The sequence below is a fragment of the Crocodylus porosus genome, unplaced genomic scaffold (assembly GCF_001723895.1).
Source record: "Crocodylus porosus isolate Cpor-Errol unplaced genomic scaffold, CroPor_comp1, whole genome shotgun sequence".
Classification (NCBI taxonomy): Eukaryota; Metazoa; Chordata; order Crocodylia; family Crocodylidae; genus Crocodylus; species Crocodylus porosus.
This window is the reverse complement of record NW_017728943.1, coordinates 62,054,486-62,068,933: the sequence shown is the minus strand read 5'-3', so window position 1 is coordinate 62,068,933 and position 14,448 is coordinate 62,054,486. Positions and strand designations below refer to the sequence as shown.

The 14,448-nt window shown below is 43.7% G+C and overlaps 1 protein-coding gene across 2 annotated transcripts in view; it reads right to left on the bottom strand.

Annotated features, from left to right (window-relative positions):
- TATDN3 (TatD DNase domain containing 3) overlaps positions 1 to 14,394 on the bottom strand; it is a 21,536-nt gene extending 7,142 nt beyond the window's left edge. The window contains exons 1-9 of one of the 2 annotated variants that reach the window (XM_019549452.1): positions 14,320 to 14,394; positions 14,188 to 14,220; positions 11,835 to 11,908; positions 10,291 to 10,387; positions 5,949 to 6,011; positions 4,220 to 4,329; positions 3,761 to 3,816; positions 1,652 to 1,764; positions 514 to 594 (exon numbers count right to left, since the gene is read on the bottom strand). In XM_019549452.1, the coding sequence (XP_019404997.1) occupies positions 514 to 594; positions 1,652 to 1,764; positions 3,761 to 3,816; positions 4,220 to 4,329; positions 5,949 to 6,011; positions 10,291 to 10,387; positions 11,835 to 11,908; positions 14,188 to 14,220; positions 14,320 to 14,382 (690 nt within the window). In that variant the 5' untranslated portion in view covers positions 14,383 to 14,394. The remainder of the gene's footprint in view (positions 1 to 513; positions 595 to 1,651; positions 1,765 to 3,760; positions 3,817 to 4,219; positions 4,330 to 5,948; positions 6,012 to 10,290; positions 10,388 to 11,834; positions 11,909 to 14,187; positions 14,221 to 14,319) is intronic. The other variant, XM_019549453.1, reaches the window with a different exon arrangement.
- Positions 14,395 to 14,448: the final 54 nt, after the last annotated feature.

Below are 14,448 nucleotides of genomic sequence, written 5' to 3'. Positions count from 1 at the left end.
AGTGCTCGTAAAGCCGTGCCAGGGGTCCCTCAATGACCTCAGCTAATTCCCTCAGCACTCTGGGGTGGAGATCATCCGGACCAGCTGATTTAAATACATCCAGTCCCTCCAGAAGTTCCCTGACTAGATCCTCCCTGACCCATGGCCTAGGTGCGCCTCCCCTGGGGCCTGAAGAAGGCCCGGTGCAGGGGTTGATCTGGTCCCTACTCAGGAAAATGGAGGCAAAGAAGTCACTGCAACTGTACAATGGATAGGTCCCACAGGCAACTGCTATTTTTGCTCATCATTCACCAGTCTCTTCCCTATCCTATCCTGCAGTTGCTTTTCCTTGGCAATATTCCTCTTTACTGCTGGCTTCCCAGATCTATCTGCTTCATTAGCATGTCACCTTTTTTCAAATATCATCTAACAATATTGTTTCCGTCTTGCCTCTGCTCAAATTTCACCTTCTGTTTCTGGCTTTCGTAAGCCACATTTTTTGGGAAATGAAGAAGTAAAGAATCAATAATGTACCTGTTTTTCAGGGCCCAGAGCGGGAGAGTCAGTTTCTAAGCACATATTTTCTAAAGGCAACTGTTTCACAAGGTTTTGCTTCTTAAAAAACAAAAAGAAAAACCCATTAAATATCTGATTTACTTAAACCTAAGGAAAATAGCCAAGAGTAATCAAGTCAACAAGAAAAGGCAGAATCCCATCCATATTGGAACACAGGGGTATTATCTAACTAATCAAGGACACAAGAAATCAACACATAAGAAACAATCATGCTATGAAGTCAGGTAAGTATACAAATGTTAGGGGAAAAACAGAACCAAGACTGCCTGGATTTGGCCCCCTTGGGCATATGTATTCAGGTCCAATCACATAATATTTGTTCTCCCTTCCATCCCCCAGTGCCAATAGCCAATCCCTGTCCCCCCTGTACTAGACTCAACTCATTTTCTCTGTGCTGCCTGGCCACAAAAAAAGTGTCACTGGAAGCACAGGAATGATACTGTATCCAGTCTTAGTTTAGATGCCCAAATCTGGATTCTAAACAGCTTGCAAAAGTCCAGAATATGATTACAGAGAAAGCCCTGCTTAGCCTTAGGCAGAAGCAAGCTCACTGTAGGCAGAGTCTTCCAGCAATTTGGCTGCTACAAAATAAGAATTCTCTAGCTGTGATTTTCCAAAGGTTTGTAACTTGGCCAATTTAGAGTGTAATAGAACAGCAAAGACATGTCCCTGACAGAAAGGCCAATCCACTGTGAAGTTTCCTGCTCCAACACATGACCTTCTAAATAAAATAATTCTTTAATGTGCCAGAAATAACATCAGTCCTAGATTCATCCACCAAACAGTTCAACTACTTTAGCTGAGTAGACACCAAGCTGAATGGAAATTGGAAATTTTTAGCCCAAATAGTTAAAGTTTGGCAAAATTATAAGCAACTGAAACAGGACCTTATAAAGAGACTTATCCAGAAACCTTAATAATGGGTGGCACTACCAAATCCACATGTAATTCTTCATATATTTCAGACTTCAAAAGCTATCATGGGTTTTCTTGTTTTTCTTTTTTTTTTTAATCACTGTAGCAAATTTAGTATTTTCTCACTGTGATAAGTTGTGAATCCCTAATCCCTGAGACAGAATTATTATTTTAGTTTTACCTGTTCACTCCTTATAATGCAAGGAGGAATGGAAAAGAAATATCCAGCCTTCACTCCTTCCATCGCCACAGATGGCCTTCCATCAAATGCGTGGAGCAACACCTTTTCAGCACCTACATAGACCCAAACAAATTAAATAATTACATTCATGATGGCACTGTGATGTCAGCTCCCAGTGAGAGCACCCTAGTCCCAACAAAATCATAGTCCCAGTGCTACAAAGAAAAATAGTCGGAACTGTTCCTGTAGAGCAAACAGTCATTCCAGCACAGCAGGTGCTTGTGGTACCAAACTGACAAGTTGGAGGATTTAGGTGTGGAATACAACAAGATACCAGAGGCAGAAGATCTCTATTGGAACACATGACTGGATCTGAAAGGTACCTCTCTGCCGGCAGGACCAGAGGGTGAAAAGTAGAGAGCACAATGCAAACATTTCTAACTCTTTTTGTGATAGTACTGCAGTCTCTGGAAAGCGCAACGGGACCAAGGAGCTTCTACCAAAAGCTAGCACGATAATTCTAATGTAAGAGAGACAAACAACAGTAGCCATTATTCTACTTTCTTATCTGTGAAAGTCCTTGCTCCAATTAAGTAAAGTGAGTAGGGCACTAGATAAGAGACAAACAAACCTACTGTACCATCATGTCTATTGCCATGCCAATGCAGGATATGGTACCTCAACAGACAGGTATCTACTAATGTACATTCATTAATTAATGCCTATTTAACTGATACCTTTGATCTTTGTCCCAGGCACAGCAAGAGATTCTAGAGTTTAATAATAATTCCTGTTTACTCAAATCTAAGATGACCCTGAATATAAGACAAGCCCCCCTCCCCACAATAATTATATTCTATACATGGAAAATTTAGAAATCTGTTATAATTTTCCATGAGTACAATTACTGGAGGGTCATCTTTAATTTATCTCCCCCACTGCTGCACAAGGGCAGGCAGTGGGGGTTAGGGGGCAGGTGGAGTGGTCAAGTAGCTTACCCCCTGCTTGTGCCTGTCACCCCACTCCCTCAGCTTCAGGCCCTGCCTCCAACCTCTACCCCTGCTCTCCCCCCTGTCCCTCCCCAAAACCTCAGGCTCCCTCTTCCCCAACCCCACCCCCACCTCTCTACTCCCTATTCCTCCCTAAACTCTTTCCCAGCCTCTCTGTTCCCCCTTCCCTCTCCCCCAACCTCTCTGCTTTCCCCCCTCCACCCAGCCCCTCTGCTTCCCCACTCCTGCCTCCTCCCAGCCACTGTTCTCTAGTTCCCCCCTTACCTTTGCTCTATGCTAGCTCTGTTCCCATTCTAACTATGCCTGGCCTACACAGAAGCTGTTTAGGCCATGCATCGCTGCTATGGAGCTAGGCTGCGACCATGTTCAGGGCCCCAGGCTGAAGCGTGTGTGGACCCTGCCAATGCAGAGCAAAGGCAAGTGGGGGAGGGAGAAGTGTAGGTGGAGGAGCATAGACTGTGCTGGGCAGGAGAAATGTGGAGAAGAGGCTGCAGGGGGGAGATGGCAGGTGGTGGGGGGCACACAGCAACTCCAGCTGCAGCTACAGCCCCAACTCTAGGTAGGAGCTGGAGCCAGAGCCACAGCAGCTGCCTGCCTCCCCACTGCCCTCCTACATGATTCTAAGATGAGGGGCTCCCCCCATTCCCATGTTAAATGGAGGGGGAACATCTTATTGTAGGATCAAGTAAATATGAGACAAATTGGGTTCCAGAAGCATCAAATCTCTTACTTGCTATCTATTACTCAAAAAGTATTTAAAATCTCTAGTGTGGAAGGAAATAACAGGGCATTTCAGATTCTCAAAATGTTAACTTTGAGAGCACAGATATAAATGTAAGAAAAGGTGAATATGAACAAGAAAGCTGTCAGTAACTAAGGTAAAATGAAGAGTTCTTTAAACAAATTGTAAATCATGCAATTCAGAAAAACAGTATGGTGAAGACCAAATTTTCAGGATTTCTATAACATGCCTTCCAGGTTTTGCATACACAAACTCATATATGATGCATGATGCTTAGCTAGATATGGTAAAGCTAAACAAACTTTGTATAAAGACACCTGTAATTGTTAACGGCATGAAATAAATCCAAAATTGTACCTTGTTCTTTTAAAAGGTTAATAGTTGGTCTTCCAGCTGACCGTGAATGGACATTTCTGTAGAGGGCAAAAAAAATCCAGTATTAGGAAATTAAGTGGAATATGTTTTCATAAAATTCACTGACTTGACAGCAATTTGGCAAGAAAGAAAAGAGTAATTTAAATGTTTATGGCACCAAGAAAGACCCCATATAACTTTATGAAAATATAAACAAGCAATGAAAATAAAGCAATACAGTCGAGGATAGGTGGTAATGAAGAGTATAAATTCAATTGAGGCTTCACAATGAATTTTAAGTAGGTAAAATTCAACTGTCTTCTTAAAAATTGGGAAGGTTGATAAATCTAATCTCTCTACATTTTAAGCGATGCTGCGGACTCCTTAATAACTAGAAATGCTGACAAATGTGATTTTAGGTCTTTTCTGAAACAGTATTCTGCCAAAATAAATGAGACCTACAAAGGCAAATCCAGTCTTTTTGCTAATTGAATCTGCTTGATCAAGACTTGTCTTTGTTCCTCCTTCTGTACATCGGTGCTGGCAAATCTAGGAGTGAAATCCAGTCCAACCTACAGCGTATAAGAGGAGAAATAAGAAAATTTTGCAGATTTGACGACATACAAAACTGCAGGAAATTACATAAAAGAAACAGCTTTTCAATCCAAGGGGCTCCAATACACCTGCCCCACCCTCAGTGCTGGCTGGGCAACTCCCAGACCATTCTCCCTCCACTCTCTCCCCTACTTCCCATTCTGAACACAGTGCCAGGCCTGGGGGGCAGAGGGGTTAGGGGAGAGTGGCTGCAGACTCAGAGCTGCTCTAAACCACTGCTTGATCCCCCAACCCCCAGAACCCAACAGTGAATGTCTTTTGGATCTGGGGGATCGCTGTAACTCACGGCACTTCCTGCAAACAGTGGGGAGCTGCACTTCTGTCTGTGCCCTTTGCCTAACTCAAAGGATTGCTCAAAGATGATCGCAAATTAAACCCCTGGATCTGTATTCCTTGCCTACCTCACAGAACGTCCTGAGCCTCAAATAACTGACATATGTAATTTTTTTTTAAAAACACTGAGGAATCCATAGAAAGAAATAACAAAAAACTTCCAAGCACTAGTTAACAACAACCCTGAAATCACTGCAGCACATAAAGGCACATTACAAAGTGAAAAGAGAATCCCAACCCAACAAAATGGCTGAAACAATATAAGTAAACAGAGCACAAGAAGCTAACCAGGACTTTGGCTAGGTTAACACCTGTAATGAAAACTGCCAGTGGATCTGTAATGACCTGAAGACACAAGGCCTTGGTCTGAGTTAAAGTAATACCTCCAGCAGTATGGTGTTTTTGTACCATACTTCAGTTCAGTACTGAGTCAGAAATAAGACATCACCAACTGAATTACAGACACTTCTTCCCACAGCTCCTAAATATTCAGTGGTGATATCCCAGTCAAGTACTGATTTGTATGACCTGGCTTAACTCACACGCTCACAACACAAGTTGGCATGACTGTTATATGCAAGTAAGATATTTAGTATCAACTCCAGACTGTTGAATACAACCCTGTAATCAAAATAGCTATTATGAGACAGTTTTAAAAGCCTTCACCTTTCCATTTACCCTTATTGCTAAGATCTATCACTTTACTTTTCTTATGTGGTTGATTCAGTATCTTGAGTTATTCTTAACAGAAAGTGGCAGCTTCAAGTACCAAGATGGGTAAGCAGAGATTTTAAAAATGAGACGTACGATCTAAAAATCAGGGAAGAACAAATGAGGGAACTGGAAAGATGATAGGGAGGGGAAGACAGAAAATGCTGTCACTGATTTCCCCAATATTGTTGCTTTTTTCTGGGTATTCTCTTACTGCTGTTTGAATGTTAATATCCTTTTCCAATTTAAGCATTTGAAGGGGTGCAATGACATGTTTGGAAGTAAACATATATATTTACCGTATACCTGATGTCAGCACTACAAAGTATGCAGGAGTGGGGTAGGGAATTGGGGACAAGCACAGAAGGAAACATGTTTAGGCCTAGAGTGACAGGTCAGGCTTTTCAGCTGCTATACTTGTTAGTGTTACTTCTTATGTACACAGAATCAATGAAGTCCTACATGCTTACAACTCTGAGAATCCAGGCGACAAAAAAGAAAGATTTAAACAAAACACAGAACTTGTACTCACCTCTCCAATTGCCAACAAGCTATCTTTATAGTGTTCTATAAGTGGTAATGCAGCATCAAGGTCCTGTGAAAAAGAAGAAAAAAAGAAAGAGGCAAGCTCTGTAAAAGAAAGCATTAAATAAATAATCCTCAAGACGAGAAGAATTCCATTCAACAAAATTGCAGAATCCCTCATCTAGGGGGCATGGATAATGCAACTATATGTCTGGATAGAAGGAGAAGGTTTTTCAGACCCTGCAGGGCTCTGTTCTAACTCCTTTATTAAAGGTACATGTTAATATAAGCAGAACCTGTAATTAGCATTGCAAAAACAAGTTATATTTAGAGTCTGAGAACGTCAAAGGTAAACAGTCACCCATGTTTCATGGGTGAGACATGGACACAGATATGTACCTGTCCTTACACAGAATCTACCCTTCCCATGCCAATGAAGGAACAGTGAGGTTGCTGATTACAGCCAAAAAGAGTGAGCATGATCATTCAGCCAGAATTTCAAGAGCATTTTACCATAACACTGAAAAACAGACAGCCAAATTACTTCAGTGAGCATTTTTCCTTAGTGCTACCAAAGCAGTATAAGAGATTCAAAATTTGGTCCAAAGTGTTTCCTGTATAATGGCAGACAAGGTTCTTTGGGTAAATGTAATATATTTTATTAGACCAACAAAATAGTTGGAAAAGTTGTTCTTTGCAAGCTTTTGGGCACAAATACCTTTCTTCAGGCATTGGGAGATACAACTACCAAATAGGAGCTATTGTGATTCTTGACCATGAAGGTTACATAAAAGAAGTCAACAGACAACTCCTGGACACCACCTACTACGAAAAACTAGAGGAAGATCCAACTCTGCTTTTCACATTAAAACCCAAAACACCATGTGCCTGTCTTTGCTCAAGGGTGTTCTCCTGAGCCGCCTTTGCCTGAGCAGCTAACCTTGTTTGCCAGGGAACCTCATGTAGACCTGAGGGTACCTCGATTACCTTTGGGGTGTCCCCCAAACTCTCCTGCCATGACTTTGGATGGTCTCTCAGTGAAGGGGGTCCCCTTTGAGGGTGACTCCAAAGTGGACACGCATCCCGGCAGATGTCTCCAGGTCTCCAACCTCCCCTACACCCCGGATATGCTAACCTTCTAGACAAACCTCAAGATCTTTAGTGGCTATTCCCCGTTGATATGTTCCTGGTCTCCATATCCTTCCTTGCCAACAGGCACCTAAGGGCTCTGACTGGACCCAGAGGGTCTGGTGACTCACTGTCTTTGGAAATGTCCCTTCCGAAGCCCAGCGCTAGCTACGGGAGATGTTGCTGTTCCTCTTTGCGCTCTCTTGTGGTCTCTTTCCCGCCTTCAACCGGGGTCACTGCTACCCCAGCGTGGCACAGAGGGCTACGCTAACCTGAACTAGACAGGGAACTAAAACAGAACAGCCCGAAAAAGGGAAACACAATCAAAATACCTTCACCAATGTAAAGCTCCGGGCCTCAGAAGCAACCCAATGCGAAAAACAAAACTGATACCCCAACTACAAGAACAATGAGATGGGGAAGGGCAAAACGGACAAGGGAGAATCACGGGAAGAATCCCATACTCCCTTGGTCCTCTACCACTCCTAAGCAAGCACACCCTTAGGGTCGGGGTCCACGCCTCCGCCCCAGCTGGCATCTTCTTCTTCCCCTCCAGGATCCACCTCTGCCCTGTGGCCGCAGCCCCCATTGCCTTTTATAAGTACTCCCACGCCGGCTCCCCGTCAGCTCTTTTGATCCCTGCCAGGCTTCCCCACAGTTCCTGCCGCCGCCACTGCTGGCTTCCCTGCTGGCATCTTCGATCCCCGCTGGTCTTCTCCGGCACAGGGATCCTTTGCAGCTCCTGCTGCCTCCACTGCTGCCAGCCTCCCTGCCGGCATCTTCAATCCCTGCCAGACTTCCCTGGCTCGGGGATCCTCTACAGCTCCTGCAGCCACCACCAATGCTGACTGCAGCGGCAGGATGCTCTCCATCCAGTGGCTCCCCACCAGTCCTCCAGCCCTCGGCGTCCCCCTTCCCGCACTTTCCGGGCTGACTTTTATCTTCACCAAGTGACACCTCCTCGTTGCATCACCCAGCCCCAGCTGGAAATGGGCACAGCTGATAAACCGCTTGGGCGATTTTCTGCAGCATGCCTCTTCACTCCCCCAGGCCCCTGCAGCAGGTATGTGGGGGTTTTTTTCTTTTTCTTTGACAAGGGATCTGCCTCTGCCCAAGGCTTCCCCCTGGTCTAACCCTGTATCCCTGTGACAATCACATCATTTCTATCTGAGCTACAAGTAAAACTACAAAACGTGATCCCCGCACTACCCAATCTTTTTACATGCTTCCTAAAATCCACAAACAAGGGAACCCAGGCAGACCTGTAATATCCAACCATGAAACCCTAACTAAGGAAATATTAGGTTTCATTGAATCAATCCTAAAACCTCTCATCACCCAAAGACCGAGTTGTGTCCAAGATACAACAGACTTTCTATGAAAACTTAAAAACACAGACCACCTTCCCAGCAATATTCTTGTAGCCATCATGGATGGTACCAGCTTACATCCCACACCCGGATGGCATCCAAGCCTTCCTTACATAACTACAAGAGCAAGATTACAACTCAGAATACAAACCTAAATATTACTGAATTTATACACTTCATCCTCACACACAACAACTTCAGTTTCAATAACCAATACTTCCTCCAGACCATGGGCCCAGTTATGGGCACCAAAATGGCCTTACAATATGACAACCTTTTTACGGCCCACCTGGAAGAATTCCTCAAGAACTGCAACATCAAACCAATGCTATAACTAAAATATATAGATGACACCTTCATCATCTGGACCAAAAATCTGCCGTCTCTCACTGATTTCCATCACAAATTCAATAACCATCACCCCTCCATCAGACTAGCTCTTAAAATCTCCAGCACCAACATTTCATTTTTAGACACTATGATCAATATCCAGAATGGTAAAATACAAACCACCATATCCAAAAAACCCATAGACCAACATACTTATCTACACAGAACCAGCAATCACCCTAAACATACCCTGAAATCTGTAATATACAGCCACACCCTCCAATACTACTGAATTTGCACTGAGGAGAACACCCATGATCATCACCTCACAACTCTCAAAAGAGCCTTCACCCAACAAGGACATTTCTCCAGAGAGACAGAATGTATTTTGGAAAGAGCCACCCGGACACCATGTGAAGACTTGCTACAGTACAAAAAGAAAATCCCTGCAAATTGCATACCGTTTTTTATGACACGCCACCCTTCCCTGGAACCCACACAGAAAATCCTCAAACAATTGTAACCCATACTAGAAGAAGACCCACTTCTTAAAGAGGTCTTTCCAGAACCACCCACCCAGGCCTTTAAACAAGCACTGAACCTTGCCAACCTTATCACCAGAAGCAAACTTCCTACGGCCCAAAGCACACAAAGTGGATCCAGACCATGCCATGACAAGAAATCTAAAACCTGCTATGTAATATATCTCATCCAGTGAACTAAATGCTCTGATGGAAAATACATAGGAGAAACTGAACAACAACTGTGCATCAGAATGAACGCATGCTGAAAATCTATCAAAGACAAAAATACCCAATTACCTGTGGGTTCACACTTCTCACAAGAAAACCACTCTCTCTCCGATTTATCAGTTCTAATCCTCACAGGGGATTTATAAAACACATTTTGTAGACAAGCCCATGAACTTCACTTCATAAATCTATTGGATACAAAAAAAATCATGGACTAAGTATAGACAATGGATTTATGGCACATTATAACCTGCCTAACATCTAATAACCACAGGTAACCTGCCTGCATTGGTAACCTGCCAACTCATATTGGATTTATGGCTGCCTGCCAGCTCAACATTCCCCCCCACAACCTACCTGTCTCACACCTATTCTCCCCCATTCTCTCTGATCCTCACTTGCATGCATTTGCATTTTCACAGACCTGCGTTTTGCGTATTGGCTTCCATTCCACCCAGGAGAGCACACAAAACACCACCAGACTTTCCCTATGACTGAAAAAGGGTGTTTGTGCCCGAAAGCTTGCAAAGAACAATTTTTCCAACTACTCAGTTGGTCTAATAAAAGATACCACATTTATCAAAATAACCTTGTCTGCTACAACCAACAACGCTTCTGTATAATGGTAACATGTAAAAAAACAATGTATGGTTTAGGCTGGATTTAAATTTTAGATCAGTCAGACCCCAGTATCCCTAAATTGCCACTTGTCCGAACTGGTCCCAGCAACAGTTTGTTAGCATACTAATGTAACTTGTCCACATTTCACCTTTAAAGTAACACTGCAGTGGTCTTCTGGCTGCTCCCTGCTAAGAATGCCTTGAACTGGATGAACTCCTAGACATGGGAAAACAAACCCTGGAAACCTAGAAATGAAAAACATATTCACAAAACAGGCATCAGACTAACAATGAGTTAAAGCTCCTGTATATTCCTCATCATATTACAGACCAGTAATCCATGTGTGCAGCTGCACATCTTGTGACAATGACTGGAAAATGGAAATCAGAGTACCTGGGTTCTGACTTTGCCTCTGATATTATTTGCTCTTTGATCCTGGGCAAAACATAGTCACATTTTCAAAAATCCTCTTTGCTTTTAGGTAATGCAATTTTTGGATAGCCAATTTGACAGTGCACAGTTTTCTGAGGCATTGCTCCCCCACAGTTTAAAATGATTTCAATTATGTTGTGGGTGCTGAGCACCTCTGAAAAATCACACCTCTGATGTCTCAAATTGAACATTGAGGCAACTGAACAGAGAATCTTCTTCTGAAATTTTAGCTTCATCTTCTCTGTGTCAATTTCTCTCTCTCTGTAAAATAGAGATAATATCTCCCTCACATAGGTGATGTATTTTTTTAAAGATCTTTGAGATCTTCGGTTTAAAAAGAGCTATAGAAATGAAAAGCATATTATAGTTCATTCACAAAAGTATTATGCCAAGATAGAACCTGGCATGAAAAGGTAGAAGGTTTCCAGAGAGACACTTTTTTGTAGAAATCAAAATAAAAACTCAGCCGGGAAGCAAAGACAAAGACATCCTGCTGGCACTTGTCTTAAAATGCCTTTTCGCTCTTGAATAGTCCGCCTGGTGTTACACAACTTGAACACTAATAGGGATAGACGACCTTAAGCAATTCTAGATATTGCATATAACTGTCTTTTAAAAGGATGTTCTGCATTTTATTGTGTGTGAAAGAGTCAGAAAACATATCTAGCACCATACCATTTGCTCAGAAGAAGTCTGGCTACAAGTTATATGCAGATGTAGGAATCACGGCTCCTGGATTCTATTCTTTTCTGCCCCATTCAATAATGTAACTGTGCATTACTTACTCAGTTTCTCCATTCCTCAGCTTATCCATCTGTGTCTTACAATGGTGTTGTGAGCTCAGTATATGTTTACAATGCTCACAAAAAGGCACAATCTCCTGAGTGTCCTTTAACAAGCGTCACACCTCATTTATTAATTCTTTTTTTTTTTGCATTGTAATAGTGTTAGCAGCCTCATGTAGCAGGACCGTGTTGTGCTAGGCAGTATATATACATTGCACGAAATAAGAGCTCCTGACCCAAACTCTGTAAAACCTAAGTAAGATTTGGCTCTATTCCATGAGCTATCCTTAATCTTCTTCTGTGGGTGTTACCCAGGCACAGTATAACCCTGTGTTGTCTTCTTTTCCATGCCAAAACAATATCACCCCATGTTTTAAATCGCACAGCACCAACATCAAATTTCTGTTACATCATATTAAAGTAACTATTGTTTTAATCACAGCAAGGTAAATTGAGTCTTTGACATAAACTGTACCTTTCTGAAAGCTGCATAATTTTTTCAAATTCTCCTGAATGTTCAGCTACTACCACAAGGGCCAAAACTTTAGCCTGAAATAACAGGAAATAAAACTGTTACAGCTCAGAGAAGCAACTGTAAATCCTGGTGTAAACTTCTAACTTGGTAAAACTCCAGGTTCTTTACTTGTCAGCTTTTGAATGATAACATTAAGGTAGGGATAGTTTATATGAAGTTCACTGTCCCATAGAAAATCTGATTTTAAGCAGAGGTGTTGGAGAAAAGGTTTGACTATTATGTGTTTCCAGCTACCATTCACTGGACCTGCACGACTGATACAAATATTTGAAGGAAGAGGACGGAATGATCTAGAGCCAACAGTCAAAAGCAAGAGGTTTAAAAAAATAATCAGATTTTGAATAGTTCTCAAAAAATTCTATTTCTATTTTTCATTTTGAAAGGACCAAGCAGTTAGGTATTTCAAATTCCAAAACAAATCAAGTCCCACATTTTTGGCATAGCTTTGTAATAAAAATATATAAGGACTAAATACATTAGGCACTGGAACATTTAAACTGTAGGCCACTGTCTCTTAATGAGAACTGGATCAGGTTTTAATTAGCTTCAAAGGAGCTAGGTCAGGACATAGGTCAATACTCAGTGAGTTTTTCCTGCCTAATGGCTATTTTGAAGGTCTCTATAACATTAATTTTTCTTAGTCCTTTCCAAAGGGAAATGACAAAGCAACATAGTAGCATTCATTGGCAGCAGTCTCTGCAGACATGGAGGCTGAAGGACACTATCATTTCTAGGGCATTTCTACTGATTCTGAGTGCAGGGCTGAGGAACAGAAAAGAGTAGCAAGATGGTATAATTGCTGCCCACACTCTCTCAGGGGTGGGAAATTATTTCAGGTGGAGTGCTGTTTACTGACTTTTGGCAAGCCATCGAGACCACATGACAGGCAGCCAGAGGCAGATAAATATTAATTTTCTAAATTTTTTAGGGGTTCCACAAGGCAGATAGAATGGTCTGGTGGGCTGCATTTTGCCCTCCTCTACTCTATCTGCTATGATAAAGGACTTCAGTTGTCAGTGTAGTTTCTAAGATGATCTGTGTCGATATATAAAGAAGCAAGACTGAAAACCTAGTACTGCAACACACCCATACAGCTATGAGTAGTATGAACCTTTTCAGGGAGAGTGGCATAAAAGTCAAATAAATAAATGTCTTGGATTCAGAAGCTTGTCTAACTTTATACATGCTGGTCCAATAAAAGATGAAGGCAGGGTAGATTTGCAGCTTATAGACTAACCAAAGTATGTGTGGGTGGGGGGACACGGAGGTTTGGGTGTGTGTGTGCACGCTATATCACATGTGCGTATGCACACACACACACGCTATATATTTATATGTGTGTGCATGCATGCTATATGCAAATATATATGAGACAGATTTTCTTGAGCACCTGAGCGCAGTAAGTTTCAGCTCACAAAAGCTTGTGCTATATCCATCCATCTAGTTCTGTTAGTCTGTAAAGTGCAAGTCTCCCGTGCCTTCTCCTTGACCTCTGACTAGCAGGGCTCTCACTATGTCTCTCTGCCTGAGACCAGCAGTCACCATGAGAAATCCTTGCCCCTTGCATGATTCCTGGTCCCTCCAGGCTACAGCATCGCTTGGACACCACCATAGTGAGGCTAGCAGAAGGCAAGATTTCAGAGCAACAACCCGGATCCAGTGAAACAACTTCCCCAAGGCAGGACCTGGCTGCAGCAGGGTGGATGCTCACTACCCCCTGCACCAGCTGGGTCTGCTCCATGGGTGCATCATGGCATCCGCACAGGGTCCTGCAGCCTCCCCAGACTTGCACCAAAAGCCTGTCCTGGAGCGGGTGTCTGTGTGTGGGTGGTGTTGGGGGGGGCAAGGTGTGGGGCAGTGGTGTGTATGTGTGTGGAGGGAGAGTGTGGGTGTGTAGGGGGTGGTGTGTATGGTGGGGGGGGTGTCCATGTGTATGTGTCTGTACATGTGCATGTGGGGGATGTCCGTGTGTGTGGTACCTCTTTGTGTGTGTCTGTGTGGGGGGGGAGGGTATAATGGGGGGTGTCCATGTGTGTACATGTGCATGTAGAGCGATATCTGTGTGTGTGGGTGATACCTCTGTGTTTGTGCCTGTGTGTGTGTCCATGTGCATGTAGTGGGGTGACGGTGTGTCTGGGTGGTGTGTATATGTGTGTGCACATGTGCGTGTGGGGCGTGTTTGTGTGAGTGCGGGTGATGTGCGTATAGAGGGGGGTGTCCGTGTCTGTGTGAGGGGAAGGGGCGCAGGCGGGCCGACGGGGGCGGCGCTGGGGCTGCCTGTGATGGCACCGACCTCCTTGGCTGCTCGCAGCACGTCCTCCAGGTCCTGCAAAAGACAAGGGAGCCTTGAGCAGGAGCCCCCCAAACGCTGGGGCCCAGCGGGTGGCGGTGGGGGTGGGGGTGCGGACCCGCGGAGGGGGCTCACCGGCTGCAGCTCGGGCGCCGCTAGGTGGCAGTGACAGTCCACAACGCCTGCAGTCGCCGCCATGGTGGGGGCGGAGCGGCGTTGCGGGGCAGGTTTCCGCCCGGTCCGTCCCCGCAAGGCTCGGGTAGC